Genomic DNA, 27,306 nt, shown 5'->3' with positions numbered 1-27,306 from the left:
GCATGGTTGTGAATTAAAGGAGCAAATCAAGTCTCACAGAATGTCATTTGACATATGGTTTTATTTGACTGGACAGTTGGCAATTATTCATTCAACATATGTACATGCCTAAATGAAATTATGCTATGGCTATCGTTACAGGCTTGATGGCTTTCTGTACGGAGCCAGATGTTGCTTTGTTTTTGATGAAGACCTCATCCCCAGAGAGAGATGATTAGGCTGTTGGTTCTTGAGTGCAAATTGAATGCCTGAGAAATGTGCCTGGCTTGTCTGACACAACCTGCCCAGCTCAGTGAAAACCTAAACAAACAATAGATGAGAGAGAAACAACTCCATGGAAATGGTATCCCGTGATAGGAGATGAGAAATGCCTGAGCAATGATCAGTATAGAGGACAAAACCGCTTTAACTGCAGTACACCGAGCACAAACTTTGAAGTTGTGCAGACTCTTAAAAAAAAAAAACCTACCCCATGCAACCTCATCTTTTTCTTTGATCAACCAGGTTGTTTAATTTTCCCTTTTCTTTTCTTTTCATTTCTATCTCTATGTAAGTTGTACTAATTATGCTGCGTTAATACATGTAGTGCAATGTTAGTACATCAAAAAAAGCGGTCTTTAAGTACATTAATCATGAGTGCACATGGAAGTATAGTTGGATAACTGCAATTAAGTACAAGTTAGTGTACCTTTTTGTACTAGGACTTTGTAAAAAAAAAAAAAAAAGGTCACACAAACCTAATAGTTTATTAAAAAGATAATTTGAAATAATATTTTAAAAAGGCATTGCAAATTTCTCTAGTTAACTTCAAGAAGAAATTATGTTTTTTTCTGATCTGTAGGATGTCCCATAAATGCACCATATGTAGGCCATGCAACGATAATGGATCAAACACACATGTTATTCACTGTAATAAGTTACCTGCATGCATCTCAAGCAAATGTCAAGTCTTTGAAATGTATGGAAGTTACCTGTGGGCAGGAAACGCATAATTAGACCTATTAAAAAAAACTTCAAAAGTAGTCATCAATAAGCAATAAACTCTACATTATATGAGTTGCAGTCAATGGGCCAATGCACACTTATCTGTTCTTTTAAGTTGAATATTTTAATGCTTCACAAGCTCAACTCAGCATTGTTTTGATGGGGCATTATTAATATATGTGTGTTGTGGTGTATACTCTGATATGACTCGGTTAGTGGTTTGAAAGTAAAACCAATCATGTTTCGGACCCTTTGACGTCATTCTTCTTTTAAAGACTGCACTTTTAGAGGAAGTTACAATACAAAATTACATATTGCCAAGTGTGCTGCTACATGACACTAAAAGAGCCTGTCCACAGAGGTAAAAACATGAAAGTCACAAACCCCCAGTGGAAAATGTCTGAAGGGAAAATGGATGATTTTAATGTAGAGCAGTCATATAACATTTAAAGGTTATTTTTACATCCACCCTTCTGTGTCAACAGTCTGAGATGTGTGTTTTGTTTGTCCCTCTGTAGGAGACATGCCTCCCTACCTGTCGAAGTGACCGAGAATCCTGGGAGTATAGTGTCTGCAGGCCGCAGAAGAGTCGTCCCCTGCCGCAAATGGAAGTCGGCTTCCTTTGGGTACAGTAAGATGCTATTTTTATGACTGTGTTTTATATGCTTAATGTTTGCCCCATAAGTACCACAGCACCACTTTCCACCACTGTGACACAGAATAATTTTTCTTTTCTTACTCTTGCCTTGTTAATGTCTAAAAGTCATCGCAGGTCATATCGATGCCCTCGTGGTTAGCCTTTCTGTGGCAGATATATTGGTCTTGACAGCTTGACAACGTTGCTGTGTCCTAATATTTGAGTCTTTGCAGCTGTTCTCCAGTCATCAGCTTTTTATGACACAGCAGTTTCATTGCCGCAATGTTGTTTTCCTGATGTGCACAAGGAACTTCAGTGGCCAAATGCACTGTAGGAGATCATTAGGCTTAGTCTTAATGAAATATGATCCCTGTGTATATGAGCCTTCATCGCTGCTCACCCATTAGCTTGTGCTGAGCTCGGAGCCTCCGTAAAAACAAGGAGAGATGAGAGCAGACAGCCGCATCAGTGGGACAGACTTAGGGGGCTTCAAAAGGCTGGAGAGAGTTTCAGAAAATGCCTCCTGGTGCCGTGTGCTTCATAATCAAAAAGCAATGTGCGCCTAATCCACAGCCCACTTGTGGCTCATGTGCAGCCCAAAAATAAATCCCAGTGCATAGTGGGGACATGTTCTATTTTTAAGGAGCAGTGTTCAGACATTTTCTGATGAGTAGGAACATCTGTGGGTTGTTTTTAGAATATGGTACCGCTGCAGAAATGAGGAATTTGCCAGTTCTCTGTGATTAACACCTCACACATGGTGTGCTCTCTCTGATTGTCCCAGTGTGATTGTTGCTCTGTAATTTTCAAGCACAGCTAAAAGCTAATAGGTTAAATGGATCATGACTGTAAACAAGATGATAGCTGTGATCAGGGGTTGATTGTTTTCCTCTCGAGCTCAGCAGCATTGTTTGCTAACACAGACACACTATAATCAACCCCTAATTACCAAAAGATGATGGTCAAATACCTGATCATTTTGATTTTGCTGATATTTCAGATGGTTGCTTTATTACTGTTCCCCAGTATAATCGTTCTCCATTGAAGCAGTGGGGCTGTGTGAGGCTCTCGGTGAGTGATTGATCTTTGTGTTTATGTGGCATTGGAAGGAAGTGGAAAATGAATTGGTATGCCATTTGATAGCTGCAGTACCATGCCCTGCAGTATGCTGAATCACTCCACTTGTTTTAGATGTTCTCAGTGAGCATATTGGAAAAGTTTAAAGAAAACTTTAATTATAGGAAGTGTTTTTAGTTGTTAGGGGTGTTACGATTCTCCAAATCCTCGATTCCATAAAATTTTCGATTCTAAGGTCACAGTTGCCTGAGTTGGTCAAAAAAGTGCCTCGGAACACACCGGAGCGACGAGACGTAATACGTCTCCATAACAGCAGGCGGCGCTAATCTGTATTGTCGTCCAAAAATGAAAACCGGCAGCTGATTGGACGAACGCGTCACGTTGGTCTGGTTTCTCTGGAAATTCAAAGACAGACTGTCATGGCGGCAGAATACGATCTCATGTTGTACTAAAATAGTTCACCGAAACATGTTTCTGAAAACATTTTAAGCGGTAAATAGGCCGTGCAGTTGCTGAATCTGTCTTCATTTCAGATCGACAAAGGTCAGTTTAAAAGATTTTCATCAGATTTTGAGAGACTCTAGTCATGCTCATCCCGCTCCTCGTTTCCAGGTTAGCACTCTACCAATCAGATTGGTCATTTGAGTCTGACTGTCGGCAGTGCCTGCCTTCTGATTCAACATGTCATATCGGCCAAAATAAAGGCTGACGGCCCTTCAGACGGACGACGGCACGGAACTCACCGAACAGACTCGAGTCACTGACCTCGCCAGACTGTCCGACGGCCGATTATCGGCTGTGTGTCTCGGGCTTTAGGTGCCTTGAAGATGAAGGTTGCAGCGCTGCCTTGAAGTCTTGGTTGGGGTTAAAACACCATCGAGCCAGCACAGCGGTCTTAGTAGCTGAGCAGACAGAGAGCAGAGAGGGCGACTCGGCAGTCCGCTAACTTGTTGCTCTCTCTAATATAACCAATATAAGGTGCTCTGTTTAGGCTACAAAACATGCATGTAGGCTGAAATTCAACTGTGCGATTTTGTCAGGATCAAGCTATAAACAGAAGGAAACTCCACTAGCTGCTAGGCTAATGTGCAATGGTAAACACACAGAATATGGTACACGCACATAGCAGAGCTTGCAAACTGTGGCTTTTTTGTTGACAACGCGAACATTGTCAACATAATTGTCTCCTGCATTTGCAGTTGCCATTCTATCTTTTGACTGGCTGTAGCTAAGTTAGAGGAGGTTGACTCGCAGCACTTCAATACCTGTGTTTCAGTAATTCCTACATACTTTAGAGTTAAAGAAAGTAAGAGGAATTAATGGGGCAACTTTTGTGTTGAAGCAGTGTTCACAGAGACTTGCTCCATCAACATGCTCAATGCCAGAGCTGGAGCGATCTCTGGGGACAACCAATCACGTTCAGTGTAGGCAGAGCGGCTGCTAGACTGTAATAGAAGAAACATACCCCAGGGATTCATTTGAATTGTTGCTTCTGCTGTATGTTTTTTCTTTACCTCTCTTTCCTTGTTTGTACTCCTCATACTCTGTACCTGTTCTTTCATGCTGTCTGCATCTTTTTTCTCTGCCTCCTGCCACGGCAAAAAGCAATCACATGCATTTGATCAGATATAGAGCTAGACAGGCAATGTAATAGCTTAGATGTGAGCTTATTTCCTCAAATATTTGTGCATATTTGAGGTAAATGTAGTTAGCTAATGATGCAGTCGTTGGACTGCTGGTTATGACGATTCTGCCACTAAGCCTGCTAAGATGATCAGCAGAAAGAGTGTTGAGTAAAATACCTTTTTAAAACTACAACAATACGCCCACAAACCGTTGATTGTGTTTGCTTTACCAGAGTGTGATAGCCAGCTCATCTACTGTAAATGCTTGGAGCACAAAGGGAAACTTGTTTTACCAGGTTTTGTGATTACACAACATGTTTTGTGTAAAATAGAGGACAGACCACACATGATACTTGTTCTTCATATGGTTCTGTTGAGTTTACCGTTTCCATTTTAGTTTTATATCCAACATGCACTTGATTAAATCATCTTTCAGTGAATGCCAAAGAAGAATAAGCTTCATTAAGGTTTTAGCTTTTCATTTCCAGTTAATTTACGGTTATCTAGAAAATGTAAAAAAAAAAAAACATATTGGAAAAAATGTGCATCACTAGTTGTGGGAGCCAACAGTATAAAACTCAAAGCTATTTAATTTAAAATACACAGAAAAGCAAAAACTTCATATTTGAGAAGCTGAAATCTGCAAATATTACTTTCTGCTTGAATAAACAACTGTAACTACTAATGCATTATCAAAATTGTTGCGCATTAAATAAAATAAAATCTTCTTTTAATCCACTGATTTATTGTTTTCTTAAAAAAAAAAAAAAAAAGATCTCAATTTGCCCCAATGGCACCACTGGTCTAGATGGTAGATGGAATAAATGCTTCAGTTGAAAACATTTTAAGCGGAAAGTAGGCAACAGTAAGAATCTGTGTTATTTCTTCAGCACTGTCTAGTTTTACAGTTTAATCTTAGTTTGTGAACTTCGGTCTGAGTTTGAGAGCGAAAGAGAGGGGCCTCTCTCTCTCTCTCTCTCTCTCTCTCTCTCTCTCTCTCTCTCTCTCTCGATCCTCCACTATACTCTTTGTGTCCGCATGCAGAAGTACAATCTGTAGTTCGAGCAACAGCCCTCGATGTAGCGGTTTTGAGCTCGAAGATGAGCACAGAGATCTGGAAAGATGGAAAGAAATTTACCATAGTTCATTTACACATACTTGTAATGATAAAAAAAAACTGGTTGAAAATCGCAATTGAAGTATCGCTTTGATGTCTTTACATTTCTAACTTGCCTGCCCTGCTCACTAGCTCACTCCCTCAATTTACATCATAAAAATGTAAACCCTGCCACACTGGATTTGTTTTCAGAATCTGCTCTGCCATTATGGAAGAAATATTTATTCATAATTCAAATTGAAAGTCCAAAGAGAAATTGAAAGTCCAAAGAGAAAACAAAGCGAGATCAAATTTAAAAATATTATTTTTTTTTTTAATTTTCCATTTGGCTTTGACTTTTGAATTTCAATTTAACATTGGCTTTTAATTTTCATTTAATATTTGGCTTTTGAATTTCAATTTAACATTGGCTTTTAATTTTCATTTAATATTTGGCTTTTGAATTCCAATTTAACATTGGCTTTTAATTTTCATTTAATATTTGGCTTTTGAATTTCAATTTAACATTGGCTTTTAATTTGGATTTAATATTGGGCTTTTGAATTTCAATTTAACATTGCCTTTTCATTTGGACTTGACACATGTCAATGTAAATGAGGAGGCGTGGCCCAAAGGCTGGTGGGAGGGTATGAAACAAAAGGGATGCAGAGGCACCTTATGAACAGCAGGGGGAGCTGACTGCTGAGGAGCATCTGTCTGCAGTTTCGCCAACAGGCTGGGCTTGGCCTCTTATTTCACATGATAGAAAATGATGATGTAGGCTAAACACAAACGACATTTCATGCAACAACAGTGAAGTTTTCATGTAGTTACTATAATTGGGCCTGTGTTAGTGAGGACTAGATTAGGACTGTATTTAAAGCTGATTCTGGTTCCCAACTTCGTCCCAGGTGTGTCTGTTTAAAACACAGATGGAGACAACTTCTCTCTTTTGATGTTTTATTTAATTAAGCAACTGTAGAAACATGGGTGTGGGTAGCTCTGCTGCGTGTGTTTGTGTGTGGTCAGATCTCGAGGACGCACACACACACAATCTCAACCGGGTAGTCATCGTCCGAACTGCAACCTCTCCTTTTTCTTTCTCTCACTTTTTTCTCCGGGTGGTGCGCGCGGTGCTATTTTACCACTAAATTCACTATTGAGACTTTTTTATGCGATAAATTAACTGTGTAGAGTTTGAATATGGACAGTTTTACAAACGTTGATGGCCAACTGCACATTTTCTCCGATGTTGTCAGAAGCTTCAGTCTGACGGGACAGCCAGCTGGTGGCGGCCGGGATCGTCTCCCTGCTGGCCGGCCAGTGATGCTCACAGACACCGCTGTTAGCTGGAAGTCTGAAAAAGTACACGGGCTGTACAAAAGGCCGTCAATCAGGAGTGATAGTTGTGAGTACATGCTGGAGAATAGCGCGGACACGCACCTCACACCGCGCGCACCACCCGGAGAAAAAAGTGAGAGAAAGAAAAAGGAGAGGTTGCAGTTATGATAAATAAAAACAACCAGAATCAGCTTTAAATACAGTCCTAATCTAGTCCTCACTAACACGGCCCAATTATAGTAACTACATGAAAACTTCACTGTTGTTGCATCCTCAGCAGTCAGCTCCCCCTGCTGTTCATAAGGTGCCTCTGCACCCCTTTTGTTTCATACCCTCCCACCAGCCTTTGGGCCACGCCTCCTCATTTACATTGGCATGTGTCAAGTCCAAATGAAAAGGCAATGTTAAATTGAAATTCAAAAGCCAAATATTAAATCCAAATTAAAAGCCAATGTTAAATTGAAATTCAAAAGCCAAATATTAAATGAAAATTAAAAGCCAATGTTAAATTGAAATTCAAAAGCCAAATATTAAATGAAAATTAAAAGCCAAATATTAAATGAAAATTAAAAGCCAATGTTAAATTGAAATTCAAAAGCCAAATATTAAATGAAAATTAAAAGCCAATGCTAAATTTAAATTCAAAAGCCAAAGCCAAATGGAAAATTAAAAAAAAAAAAAATAGCGGCGGAGGCCCTATTGAAACTAAAGGAATTATTTTAATTTGATCTCGCTTTGTTTTCTCTTTGGACCTTCAATTTCTCTTTGGACTTTCAATTTGAATTATGAATAAATATTTCCTCCATATGCCATTTCTTTACAAATAATAAACAAAAACACAGATCAGTGTCACTTCTGCAATCATCTTACATTCATATCACCCAAATTATGTGTGCAATGTGCATCATATGGATGGGTGCACTGCATATGGTTAACTGTGCAAGGGTAAAAGCCTTTCATCAACATCTACAAAACAGCCTTGATGATGCATTGCTTGCTGACATATTATAAGACTATAATCAGGTTATCACAAAATGTCCTTTGTCAACACATTTACATAATTTAAGAAAACAATAAACTAGTGCTGTCAGTTAAATGCGTTATTAATGGCGTTAACGTAAACCCATTTTAACGGCGTCAATTTTTTTAATCGCAAGATTAACGTTCACGCCGCACACACTTATTTGGGCTTGCGAGCCGTCCAAAGACGTTTTGTTATGTTTTGAGTGGATGGCGAGTGCGAGACGCCGAAATTAATGCCAATAAGATTCTGAATGCAAAGTTTACTTTTAAAACGTTGCCAAATGGTTCCATTGACAAGACCAAAGTGATCTGTGTGTTTTGTCGTTGTGAACTGAGCTATCATCGCAGCACGTCCAGTCTGAAATACCACTTGATGGCCAAACACACAGCTGATGCGAATTCTCCGCCCCCTCGTCAAAGCCAGGCGACGATGGATGACTTCAGACAGAAGCACATGGATACCACAACTAAGAACAAACTTACTGTGAATGACTGCTCCAAGTGAGAATGTTAGTGTGAAATTGAACACTACAGTATATGCCAATGTTGTTTTCAATAAAAAAACAAAGCAAGCCGATCCACTTTTCCATGTGCATTAAAATGAGAAAAAATAATGGGACAAAAAGAAATCAAGGGACATTTGAATAGATAAAAATGTGCAATTAATTGCGAGTTAACTATGACATTAATGCAATTAATCGCAATTTAAATATTTTAATCGTTTGAAAGCACTAAAATAAACCTGAAAAGTAGCCATTGAAATAAAGTGCTTGATTTGTAATTTAAGACTGCCATAGTGCTGGAAGCCTGTGCACTCTGCTAGTGGGGGAGGGGCAGTGCATGGTCTGCACGTGAACTGCAGCGTCCCCACCAAGGGGGTAAGCTTCGCTTCAGATCTCGAACCTCTTATGGCGCCATGTTGATGCTACAAAACGATCACCTCCCGTTAGCATCCCATTGACTGCCATTCATTTTGACGTCACTTTGACAGTGAATAACTTTACATCTGAAGCGTTTAAAGACTATTTGTCCATTGTTTATTTCTAAAGAAACACGACAATGTATAAAAGGCTCCATTACCTTGTACCTCACGTTATGGCTCCATAACAGACATTCTTGTAAAAATAGGCTAACGATTGTGTCATAACCAAGCGACTTACTGTCTCATAGTAGAGGAATTACCATATAGTACAGGAGAAGCTCGCAGGCAGTTTTGACTTACATGAGCTGTTTAGGTTTAATTACTAATGTTAACTAGCATTTTAGTTAGCAATAATTAGACTGTGCCCATGTTATCTCCTTACATATACCTACGCTCTCCGTCTCTGCAAGATTGGTAATGATTGAGGTTTCTCTTGGCACAGCTACCAGAAGACTTACAACTTTCAGACAGGTTGCTCACGTCACATCTATGTTGTCTCTCTCAGTTGGAGGCTGCGCAGTAACGCTCAGCGCTCGCCGGAAAAGTGCTTCTAATATCCTTCACTGGTCTCCGTCCAGAGCAACGGGATCTGTTGGTCCAGTTTATATACGGTCTATGGTCTCCACCAACACAGAGCTGCCTGTGGACGCCTGTCTGTAAATAATGCAGGGAAAAAACTATCGGTGAACGCAGCAGCCGCATATCGGCCGATGCTGATACACATAAAAACGCAAATATCGGTCCGATGTATCGGCCGGCCGATAAAATCGATCTATCGCTACTGCTCACTGGCAGTGTTGTAATGTAACGGAGTACAAATACTTCGTTACTGTACTTAAGTAGAAATTTCACGTATCTGTACTTTACTTCGCTATTTAAATTTATGTCAACTTTCACTTTTACTCCACTACATTTCCTAGATAAAATGTATACTTTTACTCAGTTATATTTCCACTAAGCATTTTCGTTACTCGTTACTAAAAAATAAAATTAGAAGAAATGTGTGCGACTGCAATAAGGGAGGTTTGGCGAATCACTGCTCCTAGATTGCATTACGCACGCTCCGCACGCCGCGCGCTCTATTTCAGCGCTTGTTTGTTGCAAACCACCATGGAAGCACGAGCACCTACTGGAGGACCTCCCGTTATCGTAGACCACCAGGCTCGACATAAGCAATGGCCCGATGGCCCGCCCGGGCCAGTAAAAACGTATGTCAGGCTGGTTGCAGCCACAGTCACTGGTGTGTGCGTTACACGCAGCACATGTAGCCTACTGACTGGAAACGTTACCGAGGATTATTTACCGCCGATGGCGCAGATGAACTAACGCTACACTCGTTACTGTAAGTAGGTAGCCTACAATAAAACCTCCATGATTAAAGTGTCAATACTTATCAATAACGCACGTACTTTGGACAAACTCTTGTAAACGTAGCTGATTTCTAAACGAGCCATCCTCTCGCTGGAGCGGTAAACCTATGGATGTATTATAAGGCCACAACAAATACACGTGGCTACTTAATATGCACGTGAATGACGCGTTCTTCATTGTTGACGATGTTGCCAGTTGTATTATTTAGCAACAGAATCGTCTTATTTCAAATTAGGCATACAGGACTAATCTGAGATCATTTTCTAGTTAAGTAGCCTATCTAGTTATCATTAAGGATTTTCCATGTTTTTAGGTGATTTGCTTACTAATGTAAAAAATATAGCATTAATTTAGTAAGAAAGTGAAAATATCAAGATGACAAGATGATGCGTATTAGGTATAATTTTATTTTCTTTATTTGAATGTAGTTGATGACCCCTGGTCTAGCTTTGCTGCTAATGGCACAGCATCCAGTGGCAGTGGCTAGCTTTTTTCCTGCTTTTTTGTCCTTTTCCAATATCACCTATGATATTTCTTTCAGGGCCAGTAAAAATGTAGAAGGGGCCAGCAAAACTCTGATCTACTGGCCCCTGGGGCCAGTGGGGATTTTTTTTTATGTTGAGCCCTGCGACCACCCCGACAATAGTGGTGAACTCGGTGAACAGGGTAGTGGTGAAGATAACGTCATACACCCGTGTTGCAAGAAATGTTTCTGTACATTGATGTCAGCTCTAAACATATGCTGTTTGTTCTTTGAACTTAAGAGAATTGTGCCTGAAAAGTCCCTGAATATGCTTTATGCTTTACTATAAGAAAGCCACAATAAAAGTTCTAACCGCTTGCTTTTAAAAAAAACCAATTTTACTTTTGATACTTAAGTACATTAAATATCAGAAAATTACTTTTGATACTTAAGTACAGTATATATCAGATACTTTAAGACTTTTACTTAAGTAATATTCTAAAAGGTAACTTTCACTTCTACCAAAGTCTTTTTCTAGTACGATACTTGTACTTTTACTCAAGTATTGCTTTCTAGTACTTCATACAACACTGCTCACTGGCACAGTCAATCAGCAGCTGGTAATAAAACCTGGGCCTGCAGACACCAGAGCAGAGGGGGAGGAATTATAGTGAAATTAAATGTAAAGCATAAAAGCGCTAAATGTTAAAACAGGGAAACTGTATTCATAAAATGAAAGAAGGTAAATTACTTTAAGAGATGAATTATAAATTGGATAGTTTCAAGTTTCCATTAGCTGCAGAAATGGCTCAAATGCCAATATACTGTAAGTAAAAGAGGTGAAAATGGCTTCTTGATCTGCTAAGCTTTATTAAACTTAATTTGAATTTAGCAAGTACAGCCGCAAAGTACAGAATGCATAGTTTATGCTGATAAATGGTAAAAAATCCAAGTCAGACAAAAACATTTACATTCTGCTACAGTTTCAATGCATTTTCAACCAGGCAAAGCCATAATTGCTTGCAGTTCATTATGTAAACCGTCAGACCAAATTTTGCCAGACTGATATATCGGCCAATATAAGCTTATTGCGAATATATTGGTGTTGTAGTATTGGCGCTAAAGAAATTGCAGTACATAATTGCCAAATTAGGTCTAAGGTGATTTAGAAACAATGTCACATTACATAGTTTGTTCACCATGAGAGCACTGATGCGTTGATTGTTCAACATCAAAACTTTAGTATCACTCAAGCTTTATAATCAATTCATTGTTTTAGCTCTAAAATACTACTACAAAATAAAAATAAAAGACCTACAAAAAGGGGCAGACTGATATTCCTTGATTCCATGTTGCAGAGGCTGTAAGCTTTAGAGCAACCCAACTCTTCTTTTTGGGATGTATTTCCCCACATACTGCACACAATGTCAACATTACTACAATTGATTATGAAGTCTGTGAAGTTCCTTTTGTGTTCCACCCTTTCAGTCACCATTATTTCCACTTGTTCTCTTCTGTAACGATCTCTCCCACTTATATGTTCTCCCCTCCTGCTGTAGGGGGCCATAATAAAAGGAAACCCACTGTAGAAAATATCCTCTTTTGTGGCCACTATAATGTACGCTCCTGCTCGTATTGTCATCCCATGACTGATTGCGTGAGAGCTGAAAGCAGGAAGTGTGTTTATGTTAGGTTTAGAAAGTTCAAAGTGGAGCAGTCAGCCAGGCCAATAGGGATGCAGGATTGCAGATTATTGTGAGAGGGGATAATTGGTCCGTATGGTTTACTGAGAGGAGAAGAGTGAATTTATCTGAACTCATGTGGCTGCAACTTGAAAGGAAACGGTACAAAAGCAGCGTATATTATATATTATATGACCAGGTCTGACGTAGGAATATAGATGACCTCATCAATAGAGGAGAAAACTACTTCCTCTGTGGCAGATCCTCAGTACCATGATGAAAAAAGCATGTTTTAACTGATTGGGGTATTGCCTGTGCAGTAGCTGCTGTATTCATTGCCTGCAGCTGCTTTCTAGTTTAGTCCTGTCCAGAGTTAAGACCTCGCTGCACCCATCAAGCCCAGCTCAAGGCAGAATGAATGCTTTTAAATACCCAAGATGCTTCTCTATTCCTTTTTCCTTACTTAACGCTTCTCTTTTGAATCCTTTTTCTCTCTCCAGATAGTCTCTTTTTTTTCTCCCACTCAATCCAAAACCATCTGCTTTTCTGTATTCTTTCACTCTCTCTGACTCTGTTTGTCTCTCTGTGCCTCTCTCTCTCTTTCTGTCTCCTTAATTAAGGAAACACATCTGACTTGATGAATACATACAGATGGGGGGGCTTTTACGGAGGTAAACATAAGGCTGGCTGGTCATGGTGAAGTGTAAATCTTTCTGTAAGAATTTCCCTCTTAAAGCTAGCTGCTAATATTGCACTGCTCCATTTATTTGTGGTCCAGGTTCTGATTTGGCGTCAGGAGCTCCATTTCATGTATAAATAATTCAGATGCTTTATGATATTCATTATGGTGAATGACTATTTCAGAACAGAACCTGTGATTATCTCCAAGCCCTCTAATAATACCCCTGCAGAGTCTATTGATTCCTGGGATTAGCTTGCCTTCATGGGATCACATACCCCCAGTCTGCCTGCTGCAAACAGCCAGTGTGTCATTTGCTGAAGGTTGGAGGCAGGAAGGCAGCTCATGAGGCTGTTATCTAGCCGCAGGGGTCAATATGGTGGACAAGTGACACATGCAGTAGAAATTGAGAAGCATTACCACATGTAGGTCCATGAACCCGGCATTGCTGTTGTGTTATTCGACTGCTGCCTTCCTCCTCTCTATAAGGCCTTGACAATATCTAAGGTCATTTGGAAAGGGCTTAACGACACAATAAACATTTATTGTATGTGGCAGCAAACAGTCCTTGGGAAATGAAGGAGCAGTTGTTGTGTGCAAGAGTTACTGTCTGTTTTAAAAAAGCAGCGATGAAAGTGGCTTCTGCCTCCTATAAAAGTTGTATGAATTCTTTCTTTATTAGCCTTTTTTATTTACTGCTGTTAGTATTGTAAAGTTTTGATTTCACCAGATGGGAAATCACAACTGCACAATGATTTAATAGGCCTATGAAACCGAGAGCCCACTTCCATAATGTGTTTGAACTCTTGGGAAAGCTCTCGGTTTGTCTTTGAAGTTCCCAGCTTCTGTTTCGTCATCACATTCTCTAAGAGTTAATTACAGGCTCCTTGCTGCGCTATGAAGCGGGATCACTGGAAACACACAGTTTTGATTCTGAACTGCATACCGCCATGTGGCTTATGATAAGTTGCTTTGACTCTAAATAACTGAGAAAAATGTGCCCTTCACTCATATCGCTGATGATCCTTTTGGCCGACAGAGGGGTGTGTGTGTGTGTGTGTGTGTGTGTGTGTGTGTGTGTGTGTGTGTGTGTGTGTGTGTGTGTGTGTGTGTGTGTGTGTGTGTGTGTGTGTGTGTGTGTGTGTGTGTGTGTGTGTGTGTGTGTGTGTGTGTGTGTGTGTGTGTGTGTGTGTGTGTGTGTGTGTGTGTGTGTGTGTGTGTGTGTGTGTGTGTGTTCTTTTGCATTCAGACAGCACATAAAAATTGCTTTGACGGATCATGGCACAATACAATAAAGACTGGCCAGCATTCAGTTGTGAGAGTATTGGCTGTGATTCACATGTATTTGAGTCCCTCCCTGTGCTATTTAAAGACTTTAGATAGATGTAAATTGATGCTGCACCAAAATGATAATCTGATATTGAATCCACAACTGCAAATGTTTGTGTACAAATATTAAAACATAATTAACTTTTTTCAGTAAAATTTACTTACTTTTAAGTTGGTTAAAACTACTAAAGTAACAGTAATTGAAAATGGTTTTTTGTAATAGATAAAATAGAAAAAAGTACCACTGAAACGAGGATTAGTCAGTTAGTTTAATGAGAGAAAATTAATTGCCAATCAAGATTTTGATAATCAATCTATTATTAGTCATTTATAAAGCAAAAACTACCAAACATTTGCTGTTCTCTTCTAAAATATAAACTTTTACTGCTTTTCTCTGTTTAATGTCATTTTAAACTGAATATATTTGTGTTTGGGAAACAAAACAAGCATTATAAGAAGTTTGGGGAAAATGGGATTTGCATTTTAATAAAAAAATATATATAATTATCCTTTACACAACAGAACATCACATTAGCTGTGTAAAAGACAATATACTGTGTGTTTATACCTAATGTAAATAAAATACACGTGATGATACATTCTGATCATTGTTCAAGGACCTGCTTGTGTGGCGACTGGTGAAGACGTCACCCGACATATTGTTTTCTTTAGACAATTCTCTGTTCAGTTTGTACTGTGCTTTGTCAAAGGTGAGAGCTGTGAATCAGTGTGGAAGCACAAGATTACCCTGTCTCTGTATTAAGCCATAATAACCAAAATGTCCTATCAAGCCAACAAACATACATCCCGTTCCAACCCAAAACCCATAATCGCATATCAGCCAGCAGCCGCTCTCAGTAATTGACCATGACGTTATGCGTGATATGGTCACGAGGAAGACATAGTACACTTGTGAATTATTAATTACTATTCTTTTCAGCAGATGGAGAGAAAAAAAACAATTGTCTCGAAATCTGCAATCTGTATGCATGAAAAAGCAGCTTCATTAAAACAAAATGTGTTTTTTTTTTATTATAAATCAGAAAGGCAGGAGTTTGTGTTTCAGTCAAGGTTGAACAAGCACAATGTGCCTGGAGTAAATGCATCTCTTCAGCAGTAATGAAAAGACACCCACCTGTCTGGAGACAGTGCACAGGTGTTACATTTCTTGACAAAATCATGTGTGACAGTGTGATTTTGAAAGCCTCTAGGTGATACAAGCTCAACCGATGCACCTCCTCGAGGCCAGTGAAAACATGATATCGGAGCATCCTTTTTTCTCAACCAATGCTTTGCTTTTTACTGTAGTACCCATTTCTACTTTCCCTGGTAAATTAGATGTAGTGAGAGATTAGTGATACTGTGCGTGTGAGTCTCTCACATAGCTTATCCTTTCATCAGTTCCATGCCACAGTAATATCAGGCAAAAGGGCCTCTGTGCGCTCCAGATATATCTCCCAGTCTGATAGAAGGCATTTGCAATTCCATAGCTCTGTATCACCGCTCAGATCAAACAGAGGGAGGGCTCTCAGGGATGAGGTGAGGGTGCAAGGAGTAGCACACTTTTTCCCAGGAAATAAGACTGGAGAGCGTGATCGCTTGTTCTCAGCTGCTTTTTTTTTTTTTTCAACTCTGATACTCAAGAAGAGGGATTTGTTTCTGTATGTGCATTGACATATTAACATAGATGCTGCCACTGCTGAATTGTGTTTGGGGTGAAATCTCCTGCGAGTGAAGAGCAGAAAGTGTAGATGACAGAGAGATTAGATTGTGAGAATACATTTTTTTATTATTTATTTTTATGGGCCATGATAAAGTATTAATGAGACATGCAAAATCAGCACACCTTGATCAAAGAGCTCTGGAATATTATGCCATTGTTTGTGTGATAGTATATTTTGCTTGTTTTTGTTTTTACTTAAGTAAGATTTAAAGACAGGACTTTTACTAGGAATAGCTCGGAGTACTTCTTCCACCACTGGAAATATCAGCTGTGTTTGTGCTAGAGTGCTAGTGCTGCTACAGCTTCACATCAGTATTACTGACACCAGCTTATCGAGAAGCATAAACTTCTGTGGTGGCAGCAGAGACCTTCAGCAGAGGCCTGAGGGGTCAAGATATGGCTCTGTCTGTACTTCACAGTTAGGAACAGAGAGACATCTCTTTGTCTGGCCTGCTATGAAAAGCTTGTCTGTCTTCTGCCTCTGATGTTCTCAGGCTTAAGTCCAAGTCAGTGACAGAAGGAGCCTTTGCACAGTGCCATGCCCTCTGCCAGAGAGCTACAGAGAGGCTGAGCTGTGTTGGTACATGGAAAAAAACAGCAGGGAAACCTCCAACGTAGGATGATAGAGGTCACTATCTCAGGGGAGTTCAGTTTTTCCAGCTGTTGACACTAATTGAAATGGTTAGGAAAATGTTTTTGTGGAACAAGAAGTTAATCAAAACTGAACACAACATTGCTGAAATAACTGTTGGTAACTGTGATGTTTTTCATCTTAACTATAACGTAATAAAGCGCACAAACAGTACATTACACTAATTCCTGGGATTTAGCGCATTGTTATGTTCCGTCTTACTTCAAAATGGTTTGTTGAGTCCACATATGTTTTTATTAATGTTGCTAAATGAAGCATGTAACATGTGCTTTTTTCTTACTTGGTCTGTCATGTGGCCCAACAATAACCCTCCTGATGACATTGTGGCACTGGTCACATCAGGCTGCCATTGTTCATGCAGAGGAGGTTATGCACTGCCATCTTGTGGTGTGCAGCTCATAGTGCTGTGTTGAATGTTGGTTCTCTGTACTTGTTCTCTGTTACTCTCTCTCTTTTACTTATGTGTTTGAAGTGGGCTGAAGTCTCATGAGAGGGGAGACGGGACCCCTGCAGAGCAGCTCAGCTGAGGACAAAATAATGCTTCCCACTGTTAGGCACAGACACTTCCAGCAGTACTGCTGTTCCATATTGTGCAGACTCATACACAACGCAGAACAATGAACATACAGTTTGTCTTGTTAAAGATTTAAAACATCCAAGAGGATGCTAGCCTCCCTAAAAAGAGAAAAACAGAATGCACTTTGATGGCAACAAAGTGCTGCATCAGTTTTGAGAAGTTTAAGTGTACAGAACTTGCTGTTTTGTGATCAGCAGTTGTATATCTCTGTTATCTGTCTTTATATAAGCTAAGGCAACTCAGCAGAGACTGACAGCCAATTCAGCGAGAAACAAGCGATGTCAGGAAACTCTTGATTTTCAATTTTCAGTTGAGCAACTCTTCTCGTTTTTTTGTCTCTTCTCGTTTTTACAATGACACATTTTTACAGCAACATCTAAACCAGGAAAACAATATTTAGCCTAAGATGGTGCTGCATTGATTATTTTCATCAGCGATTAATCTATCGAATTGGTATTCTATAAACCGATTAGTTGCCTACTATAGAATGTCAGAAAGTACTGAAAAAGTATCCAGAGTGCAAGAGGGCCGATCCTCAAATGCCTTTTTGTTAGACCAACAATAATAATGATCAATTAACTATCATAGAAGACTAAAAAAACAGAATTTTCACATTTAGGGAGATTTTTGCTTAGAAAAATACTTAAACTATTAATCAGTTTTAAAATTGTTTGCTGATCAATCTGTTGTTGATCAACTAATTGCTTCAGCTCCAGTGTAAGGACAGACACAAGGCAATTAGGTTGGACCTGTGACACTAAAAGCCTTTCCACAGTATGTGTTGTTTGTGTCTGTATGCAATGCATATACAGTATGTGTATCTGTGCTCTGTGTGTGTTTTGTGTGCTGCCAGGCTGGGAAGCCTTCTGCACACAGTCCTGCCCAGAATCCTACAGCTATAGTCCAACAGCCCACATCATACACCGAGGCCAGCTGGATTAAAAGGGGCCATATGGTGACAGAGGAGAGCGGTGAGGTTGGCAAAAGAAGGCCAATGTATGCAGTATTTATACATCTTAAAGGCCACATAGCAACATGTTTCTATGTGTGTAGGGCCACGCTAGGCCAGAAAATAAAATGCCATTTTACACGTTGTGCTCTTGTGGAGCCCATGCTTTTGTGATGAAAAGTGTCTCACTGAATTCATGAATTTAAGGTTATTGGACAATTTGAAAGAGCATGCTGGCTTTCAGGGTGTGTGTGTGTGTGTGTGTGTGTGTGTGTGTGTGTGTGTGTGTGTGTGTGTGTGTGTGTGTGTGTGTGTGTGTGTGTGTGTGTGTGTGTGTGTGTGTGTGTGTGTGTGTGTGTGTGTGTGTGTGTGTGTGTGTGTGTGTGTGTGTGTGTGTGTGTGTGTGTCCAGACTACTAACACTCTGTTCGGGGTTTGCAGATACACACTCGATGTTGAACAGAATGGAGCTCATCGTTTCCCCTGTATGAGCCACTCCCTCCACAACATTTTAAAACACACACAGTGAAAATACACACAAATTGTCAAACTGGAGGTTAAATTACATGACAAGCTTTGGAAAAATTGTGCCGAAACACCTCACTGATTAACTCTCTAGGTGACATTACAAGTGCTACCAAGGAATGAGGAGGTAGAATCTGCTAGTTAGAGGCTGTAGTCTTTTGTACATCCAACAGTTGAAAGTGTTGAATAGAAATGTCAATTGTGTTAACATTAAAGTATTGTCTAAAATGACTCAAAAACTCAAGTTTGTCCTTTAAAAGAAAGACATTGGGGTTGTCTACAAACATGGAACAGGCTCCGTAGATTTAATGGCAATCTTCATAATCTGAGATATATTGTGTGTAAAGTGGATGTCATAGCCTGAGTGTGGCGCAAAAGGAAAGCTCATGGCATGTCCAAAATGGAAAGGGTTTGTCCTCTGAGGACAGCAAATATGTTAGTACTCATCTGGGAAGCTTGTGCACACAGTGCATTTTGTGGCAGTCTGGACAGTAAATGTTAGCTTGCTCTAGATATGTGGATATGAAGAGTTGGACAATGTTGGAATAAAAATTATACAGGGTTTCCACTCTGCACTCATAGGTGTACACAAACAAGTGTGCACAAACAGGCACTCTGGCACACACACACACACAACACACACACACACACACACACACACACACACACACACACACACACACGGCTCAGTGACGAGCGTCAGAGCTGGAGGGATACGCAGAGAATTAGAAAGTACATAGCCAGTGTAATTGCAGTGAGATGACGAACATGTACAATTAGCCACTACAGAAGTTCATTAGGCAAAAGACAAAGGTCTGATGGTACTAGTCACCTTGGCTCTAACACGCGATACATCGACTGCGTTGTGTGCCATCGAGTCTGCCCAAGGTGAAACACATCCTCCCCTGGAGACTGTGAGCCATCAACCCAGGGTTTCTCTCTCTAGCTGTGTGTGTGTGTGTGTGTGTGTGTGTGTGTGTGTGTGTGTGTGTGTGTGTGTGTGTGTGTGTGTGTGTGTGTGTGTGTGTGTGTGTGTGTGTGTGTGTGTGTGTGTGTGTGTGTGTGTGTGTGTGTGTGTGTGTGTGTGTGTGTGTGTGTGTGTGTGTGTGTGTGTGTGTGCCTGTTTTACTATATTCCTGGGGCCCAAAAGCCGGGGACTACAGTATACTTGTGGGGTCTGCACAGCCTCGTGGGGACCAGCATTTTGGTCCCCACGAGTTTAAAGGGCTGTTTGAGGGTTAAGACTTGGTTTTAGGACTAGGGTTAGAATTAGGTTATGGTTAGGGTGAGGGTAAGGGTTAAGGTTAGGCATTTAGTTGGGATGGTTAAGGTTAGAGTAAGGGGCTAGGGAATGCATTATGTCAATGATATGTCCCCACAAAGATAGTAATACAGACTTGCGTGAGTGCGTGCGTGCGTGCAGAGAGAGCTTGTCTCCATAGACACTCTGCATGCATGCCTACCGTCCCGCTTTGGATGCTGTTACCTGGTGAAGGTGTCAACAACAGTACGATCCATTTCCTAATAGGGGCACAGTACATTGTGTACACCATCTACATTTTGTCTTCATTTTGACCCATTTTGCTGCCAGAACTTCGCCCAGAATAAACCTTGACTCTTTTGTAATGTTGCCCCTTTGCTTAATATTTCACACTTTTTTCTGGTATTGGCATTCCTTGTGCATGATGCAATGTCTGTGCAAAACTTCTGGCAATAAAAAGTCCAGAACTGTATAACAAAACCCGTAACTCCTTTACCAAATGACTTGTTTTCCTTCTGATTTATTTCTGACATTTTCATATGCTTCCATTATCTAATCTCGGTCTTAGTTCTGTAAGGTTTCCTTTTTCTGCAGACATAATTAACCAGAGCTATGCAGCATCTTTACCTGCTTGCACCACTCCTCATTAGACTGGAAAGCCTGATGTGTTTTGAAAAACACTACAGAGAGAAGTGCATTGATTTCAGAAGAGAGGATGGAGTAGAGGGAGGGTAGGGGGGTGAGTATGTGAGAAGAAGAGAAATGGGGAAAGGGAGAGAGAAGGAGAAGAGAGAGGGAGTGAAAACAAAATGGGAGGGAAAGGAGAGAAGGCATGATAATGAGCCCTCTGACACATCCTCCTGTTTCTATGGAGACCAAGGAGCCAATCGTGTGGCCCTGCTGAGGACTGTACTACTGAAAACAGATAAGAGGGTGGATAGAGGCGGTTGCAGATGCTTCTCTGTGTTTGTGAGGCAGTATAATCTCCCTGTAGCTCACCTGCAGGTTGTGTCCTCTTGCTTTTTATTTAGGAGTGGCAGCCTCCCCAGGCACTGGTACCAGTAAAGAATTACCCATCATCCACCATGCTTTAAAACCGAAGCTTCTCATCAGTGCTTAACAGACCTTTAGCTTCTTGGCTGTACGACCCACCCCCCATATCTTCCTCCTCCTCCATCACCAGCCACACCAACCCCCACCACCATCCATCAGCCTCTTGGACGCTCCTCGTTACATCACACACACTGCTCTCTGGCTGCCTGTGTTTGTGACTGGGAGGGAGAGGGATAGCAAATGTGAGTGAGCCCGTGTGCGCACGCCGTCTCAGTCACACAGTCCCATTGACCAGCATAAACGATGGACAAACCAAGCGTGTGGCGCGCCGTGGTGAGCAGCACGGACCCTAGGCGAACGCGAGACCCTGGGTCCCACTCAAGCAGACCGGGCTCTGCCATGGGTTACCGGCTCTACGACATGTGAGTAGCATGTTCATTGTGATTGCTGTCGGATAGTATGACAGGCGGGCTCGCTGGTGTAGCTCCCATTCATGGAGACAGCAGTCGGGTGGGAAGCGGTGGAGGAAAACACGGTGTCTACCTCTCCAGTGTCTATGCTGAGTCACCTATGGCATCCAGACTTGCTCTGTCCTCTCATGTTCCCTTTCTGTGCTCTTAGTAAACAACATCTCTCTCCAGGGGAGGGGCGATGAGGTGGAACATACGTTTGTTTGTGTGAATGAGATGCAAATATTTCACCAAGTTGAATGTAATACCATGTGTCTTCATACAATGTGATGAAACCTGAGTGTTTTGTATTTCCCCACCATTATGACTGCAATCACAACAGAGTCATGTGAGTGATGTTTTTAGAGCCTCGGGTGGCTGAGAAAAATGACTCATTTCTGGGTGATGCTGTGACAGCTCTTACTGGGCACATGGGTTCCTGAGTTTGTTGTATATTTTTTTTTTTTTTTTTTTTTTTTTTTTTTTTTTTTTTTTTTTTTTTTTTTTTTTTTTTGCAGCTTGTGCTGTTTATTTTTTTTTTTTTTTTTTTTTTTTTTTTTTTTTTTTTTTTTTTTTTTTTTTTTTTTTTTTTTTTTTTTTTTTTTTTTTTTTTTTTGTGTGTGTGTGTGTTTGTGTGTGTGTGTGTGTGTGTGTGTGTGTGTGTGTGTGTGAAATGCGGCTGAGTCTGAGGTGTTATTTTTGGGATAGTGATGAGTCCTACAGTCTTTATGGAAATCTTGCATCTCTACTTCAGTAAATTATATGTCAGATCTGCTGGGATGAAAGGTGGACAAAATTAGATTTTAAATGTTTTTTTTGGTTAGGGTTATTTTTGGTGTGGTGCTGTACAAGTATGGTCTGCACACAATCTACCCTCTAGTACTCAACACCTTCAGTATTTAGCTGAATAAGCATCCTGCTACCTTATTTCTCTGTAGAGGCACATTTAAGTTTGTTTAATTTGCTGTAGTGTGTAGACCCTCTGATTCCTTTACAGTCCTATAAGTATAACCATATATGTGAACACTTGAATTTTTCACACATGGATTTACCAGCTGGTGCATAACATTAATCTGAATTACCCTGCCATGTCATGATCTAATCCCATACATGGGGGATCAATCATCTTAATGAATATGAGACCTTCATGGGTCTCCACTGAGTCCTTCACAGGCAATCTGCTCCTGCCTTCCACTGGCTTGAATCTCTCTCTCTTTTCCATTTGTACAGCGTACAGGAATGCATGAATACATTCCTCAGATTCTCATGTTCCTTTAGTGTACCAGTAATCATAATTTTATTACATGCTACATTCTGTTTTTTGTTGTTGCATAATAGGCAATTGAACATCTTGGTCTGTCTGTAGTTCTGAAAGAGGGGCTGATTTATTTCCTCCCCATTAACTTCAAGCTTTAGTCCAAAGAGAAAGAAACCACAGAAAGTCATGTGACCGGGCCAAGAAGCAGAGCTCTCAGGAAAATGAAAGTGTGGTGCAAATTGATGGCTTTGTGAAACGGTCGCTGTTGTTGTGGTTGTAAGGGGACAGAGGACATGTGCCACGGATTTACACTAATGTCTTAGTTTGACTGTCTCTCAAACAGACTGAGGCTCACAGTGCCTGGCCAATACTCCTTTTTAATGAGAAGCTGGAGCAGGATGAGTCTGTTCTGTTGTAAATGTCATTTCATCATCGCTGGCATGCTCCAGTCCCTCTGGAATGATATTGCTGTGGCTACAACACTGGAAGGCCAAGAGGAGGATAACCTGGACTTGGCCGAAGGCTTTGTTGGCCTTTAAGAATACTACACTTCACTACTCTGGCCTGAAGGGGATGCAGAGGTTGCCTTGGGTAAAATACTGTAAAACACGGCAAGATATGTATTTTGTACAGTGGAACAAAATGCATACTCTACATGCAGGGCAAGCTAAAAAAACAAACAACTGAGACATTTACAATAAGTAATCAAACCAGGTCTGTTAATGTGCTGCCATGTGCTATTTGACAAGGAATTTAAGTAACTGGTTGTCACGTCGGAGAGAGATACTGTATGTTCACACTGCACATATAATACACAAATAATCAAACTGTATGGTATTGCTAAATCTACAGCCCCTGAGTCAGTTTTGTCTGAGGGGTTATGACATGGATCTGTACACTAGATCCTCTGCACCAGTGTTGCTGCCCAGCTTCGTTGTTCAGCAGTTATTAACCTTGCAGGCTTGTGCACGAAAAAAGGGATCATCACTTTCTAATAATATGCTCATTTTTGATCATGAAAGATATGCAGTGGAGTTGAGATGTGCCGACTTTTTTTCGAAACTCTACGCTCGGTAATCCTATTGTCCGTGACATTACCATTCAGGAGGTTTGATCTTTGTGCATGGATTATTTTCTGGGATTCATACTCTCTTCTCTGTACTCAGCACACTGAATATAACATTGCACGGAGAAGGTGGCTAATAAACATCAATGGGCTTTACCTATCATTGAGATAATGTCATGCATTCTCAGAGGGCATTCCTGCCATATAGCCGTTACAGCAGGAAAGCCCATGTCCCATTATTGGCTGAGAGATTCTTAATGCTATGCCCCTGTTCAAGTGACGCCAGTGCTGAATGAAAAAGAGTGCGTCACCAGAGCTGTAAGTCACTGACAGCACATTCCTTCACTTTGAGCCTGAGCCTTTGACAGCACAGTGTTCTAACTCTGCAAACTGAGAGAGTGAACAAAGACAACTGCCAGCATAGCTCTGCATATGCCAGCAACTATAGGATGCATGCCGCTATAGCAATGAGACAACGACTGCAATACAATGCATTGCATTGCCTTTCCGTCACAAGGGTTGGGTATTGGTAGGGCATGCTGTCAGTTCATATACAGTAGCATGAGTGGATGGGGGCACAACGTTACAGAGCTGTAAGTGAGTCACTCGTTAAAGCCGGGGTACATGCTGTATGAATGTGCAGACCTGTCGGCATAATAACCCTTTGATTTTTCACTTGTCTGATAGCTACAGTAACTGTCCACTGCCATAAATGACCACAGTCATTCTGTAAGGTGGACGTGATTATAGCCGTTAATGCACCATCATTGTTACTTCAGTCATTATACCAAGGACTGTATAGCTTATTTATTGATCAACTGTTTGATCTTCCCTTAATGGTTTTGAAAGATAGTAGGACATTCACACCTTAAGATTTCATCTCCTGCTCCATCAAGACAGAACAGAATAGAAAGCCATATAGTCTAAAACGGTAGAGCATAATAGATCATAAATATGAGAATGGAGCATAGAAGGGTCAAGAATCCCCTCACTTAAGTGTTTTGACAGTGTAGAGCTAAAGAGCCGCAACACCAGATCGGTCTGCCAAATCAAGCAGCTTACTGTACCATTTTCCCTGCCGATGCTACAGTAGCATTTTGGCATTTGCCAAAATAGCACAACTTGGCTTAGGCCGAACTCGGTCTGCTCAAAGGTTGTCATTTGCACACTAAAACCGTTTTCAGTGGTCGAGTTTTCAACTGGAGCTGTGTCAGCCATGTGTAAGGATTATCAAACCAACGGGAGCTGTTGGGCTCTCAGGGGCACATCTCAGTGTGTTCAAGTTTCCTCAGGGGAGTAGCTAGTGTCTGATGCATCCGTGGTTTGAAACAGCCCATAATAAGCTCCTGCCTTTGCCAATAGCAACGTCAGAAGCGACAGCACAGAGGAGAGTTGGGTGCATCATAAAAGGATCCGTCTCCAGAACATTTTGTTCCTCTGGCAAAAATAAAAACAGATATGAGGATATGTTTATCAGCAACAATGTTACATAATAACCGCCATACCAAGATATCCCTGAGCATGTTATCTTGCGTATTGATTCTTATTTACACAGTTTTCTGTTTGCTGTTTCATGATTGGAAAATGACTTTAAGCCATTTCTACAGAGTGCATGCCAACTGACTCATGCAAATACAGTATGTTCTTTCTAGACATGTTTTTCGCTTTCATGACACTGGAATTTCTGTGCCGCTGTATTTGCTAACTTCATACAAGATATGTAAATCCTATTAGGGATTTTAAACGGTGAATCGTAGTCACACGTTAACATAGTCTCAGTTATAAGCATGTACAAATCATTCAACAAGCCATATCATTCATATAATTATTAAAGAAGATGCAAGCATTTCTTCTGTTGCGTAGTACACTTGAGTGTTCACTGTGCTGGCGGTCCTTCGTCTAAGTGTACCCTCTTTCACAGTGGAGACAGCGCTCCTCATCAGTTCTGTTACCCAGCCTCAGGTTATGAAAGCCTTCAAGATAGCTGGCAGAGTCGGAAAACTGTGGGAACCACCTCCAACCAGCCACAGAGGATTTTTCCTCCCTTTTTTTGTTCTCTTTGCCTTGCTGTTTGTCTGTGCCTGTGCTTTCTGCTTTAATACAAAGCCAAAGCTGGAGGAGGGAGTCAGTCTGCTGTTATTATGGATCTCTCCCCTACTTCATGTGTCTTTCTCTCTCTTGTCCTGCTTTTGTCTCCACACCCTCCCCCTCCCCCCTCCATCTATCTTCTGCGTGGATGCTTTCAGGCTGGGGGCTAAACAGCTGTACTGTACAATCGATGCAAGAGCTTGTGCTCATGCAAACTGCTATAACTTTAATGTAAGATTGTCTCCTGTCTCCCCAGAGTACCTTGTAAAATGATATGGAATGGTCTGCACCGTAGTATACACTAACATGCTAGTCAGATACTCTTAAGTCTCTGTGCCTCCATCTTTGCCACTAATGGTATCAACAATTCTCACTGAATGCATCAAGTGTTTTTTTTCCTAAATAGAAGAGGATGCACAAAGGTGTGATACATCAGTAAGGCACATATGTAAAGAGTTGAGGTTGGACAGTATAAATCACCATCATAAATCATCCTGTTGTTCAGTTTTTAAGCTGCATTTCCAATGCAGCTGACATTAACTGTGTTTAATAATCTAAAATAGTGTGTTGTTTTTGTGTAGAGATGTTCACATCAGCCACTCATGTTCTGAGCTCTGCAGAAGTTGAATGCTTCTCAGATGCAGTATGAATAAGAAATAAATTAATTTCCATGATTTATTGTGTTCATGTACTCTGAGTGAATCAGCATGCCTGTCAGTCTCCTCATTCACCCAATCACATCAGCTCATTAGCTCCTTATAAGCTTTGAAAGCATGGAAGCTACTCCAATCTGCCACTAGGGGGTGAACTTTTCTAACACATCCTTTCAGACAGGCTGCCTGTCCTTCACACAGACATTATGAGCTCACGTCCTTGTGTGTACTTTAAATCCTACTTATAATGATGTTTTATCATGGATTTTCAGTGCAACTTTGCAAGCTCTCATTCTATGATATATGATGGTTATTATATATTGTGCCATCTCCATCTTTCTTATATAGTTTCTGTTTGAGTGGATCAGTTTGCAGGAAGGCCTAACAAGACATAAAAAGGTCAGGGTTAAAATAAGGGGCCACCCATAGCTGTCATCTTCTTCCATGTTTGTATAATCTTTTAAATTCTTGCTTCAGGTTCTTATCCATGCGTTGTTTTTCCATTGTATTGCACAAGCATGAGTAGGACTCCCTGGCCGCTACTTTTCATTCAGCTACCTCTTTCACCCTTTCTCACATACCGTTGACCAGAGGATTTTCTGCAGCAGGCCATTTTCTTTTGAAGTGCTTATTGACTGTGCATCTCCTGCTCAGAGCAGGTCATAATGAAATCCTTAGGGCAGCGTATCAGTGATTGACTGGGTCATTCGCAAGGAGAAGTGGGATCCCTGCACTGTAATGCTCCATATCAGTCCACATCAGTGTACTACAGTATGATCCACTAGCAGCAGCAATGTGAAGACAATAATGAGGCCATTTATTCA

The 27,306-nt window shown here is 40.7% G+C and overlaps 1 protein-coding gene across 4 annotated transcripts in view; it reads left to right on the top strand.

Annotated features, from left to right (window-relative positions):
• LOC120558787 (IQ motif and SEC7 domain-containing protein 1-like) overlaps window positions 1-27,306 on the top strand; it is a 93,337-nt gene that overhangs the window by 22,427 nt on the left and 43,604 nt on the right. For 3 of the 4 annotated variants that reach the window (XM_039800035.1, XM_039800042.1, XM_039800043.1), the window contains exon 3: window positions 1,503-1,610. In XM_039800035.1, the coding sequence (XP_039655969.1) occupies window positions 1,503-1,610 (108 nt within the window). Of the gene's footprint in view, window positions 1-1,502; window positions 1,611-21,155; window positions 21,391-27,306 lie in introns of those variants that run through there. The other variant, XM_039800036.1, reaches the window with a different exon arrangement.

The sequence above is a fragment of the Perca fluviatilis genome, chromosome 5, assembly GCF_010015445.1.
Source record: "Perca fluviatilis chromosome 5, GENO_Pfluv_1.0, whole genome shotgun sequence".
NCBI lineage: Eukaryota > Metazoa > Chordata > Actinopteri > Perciformes > Percidae > Perca > Perca fluviatilis.
This window is presented reverse-complemented; position numbering and strand designations above follow the sequence as displayed.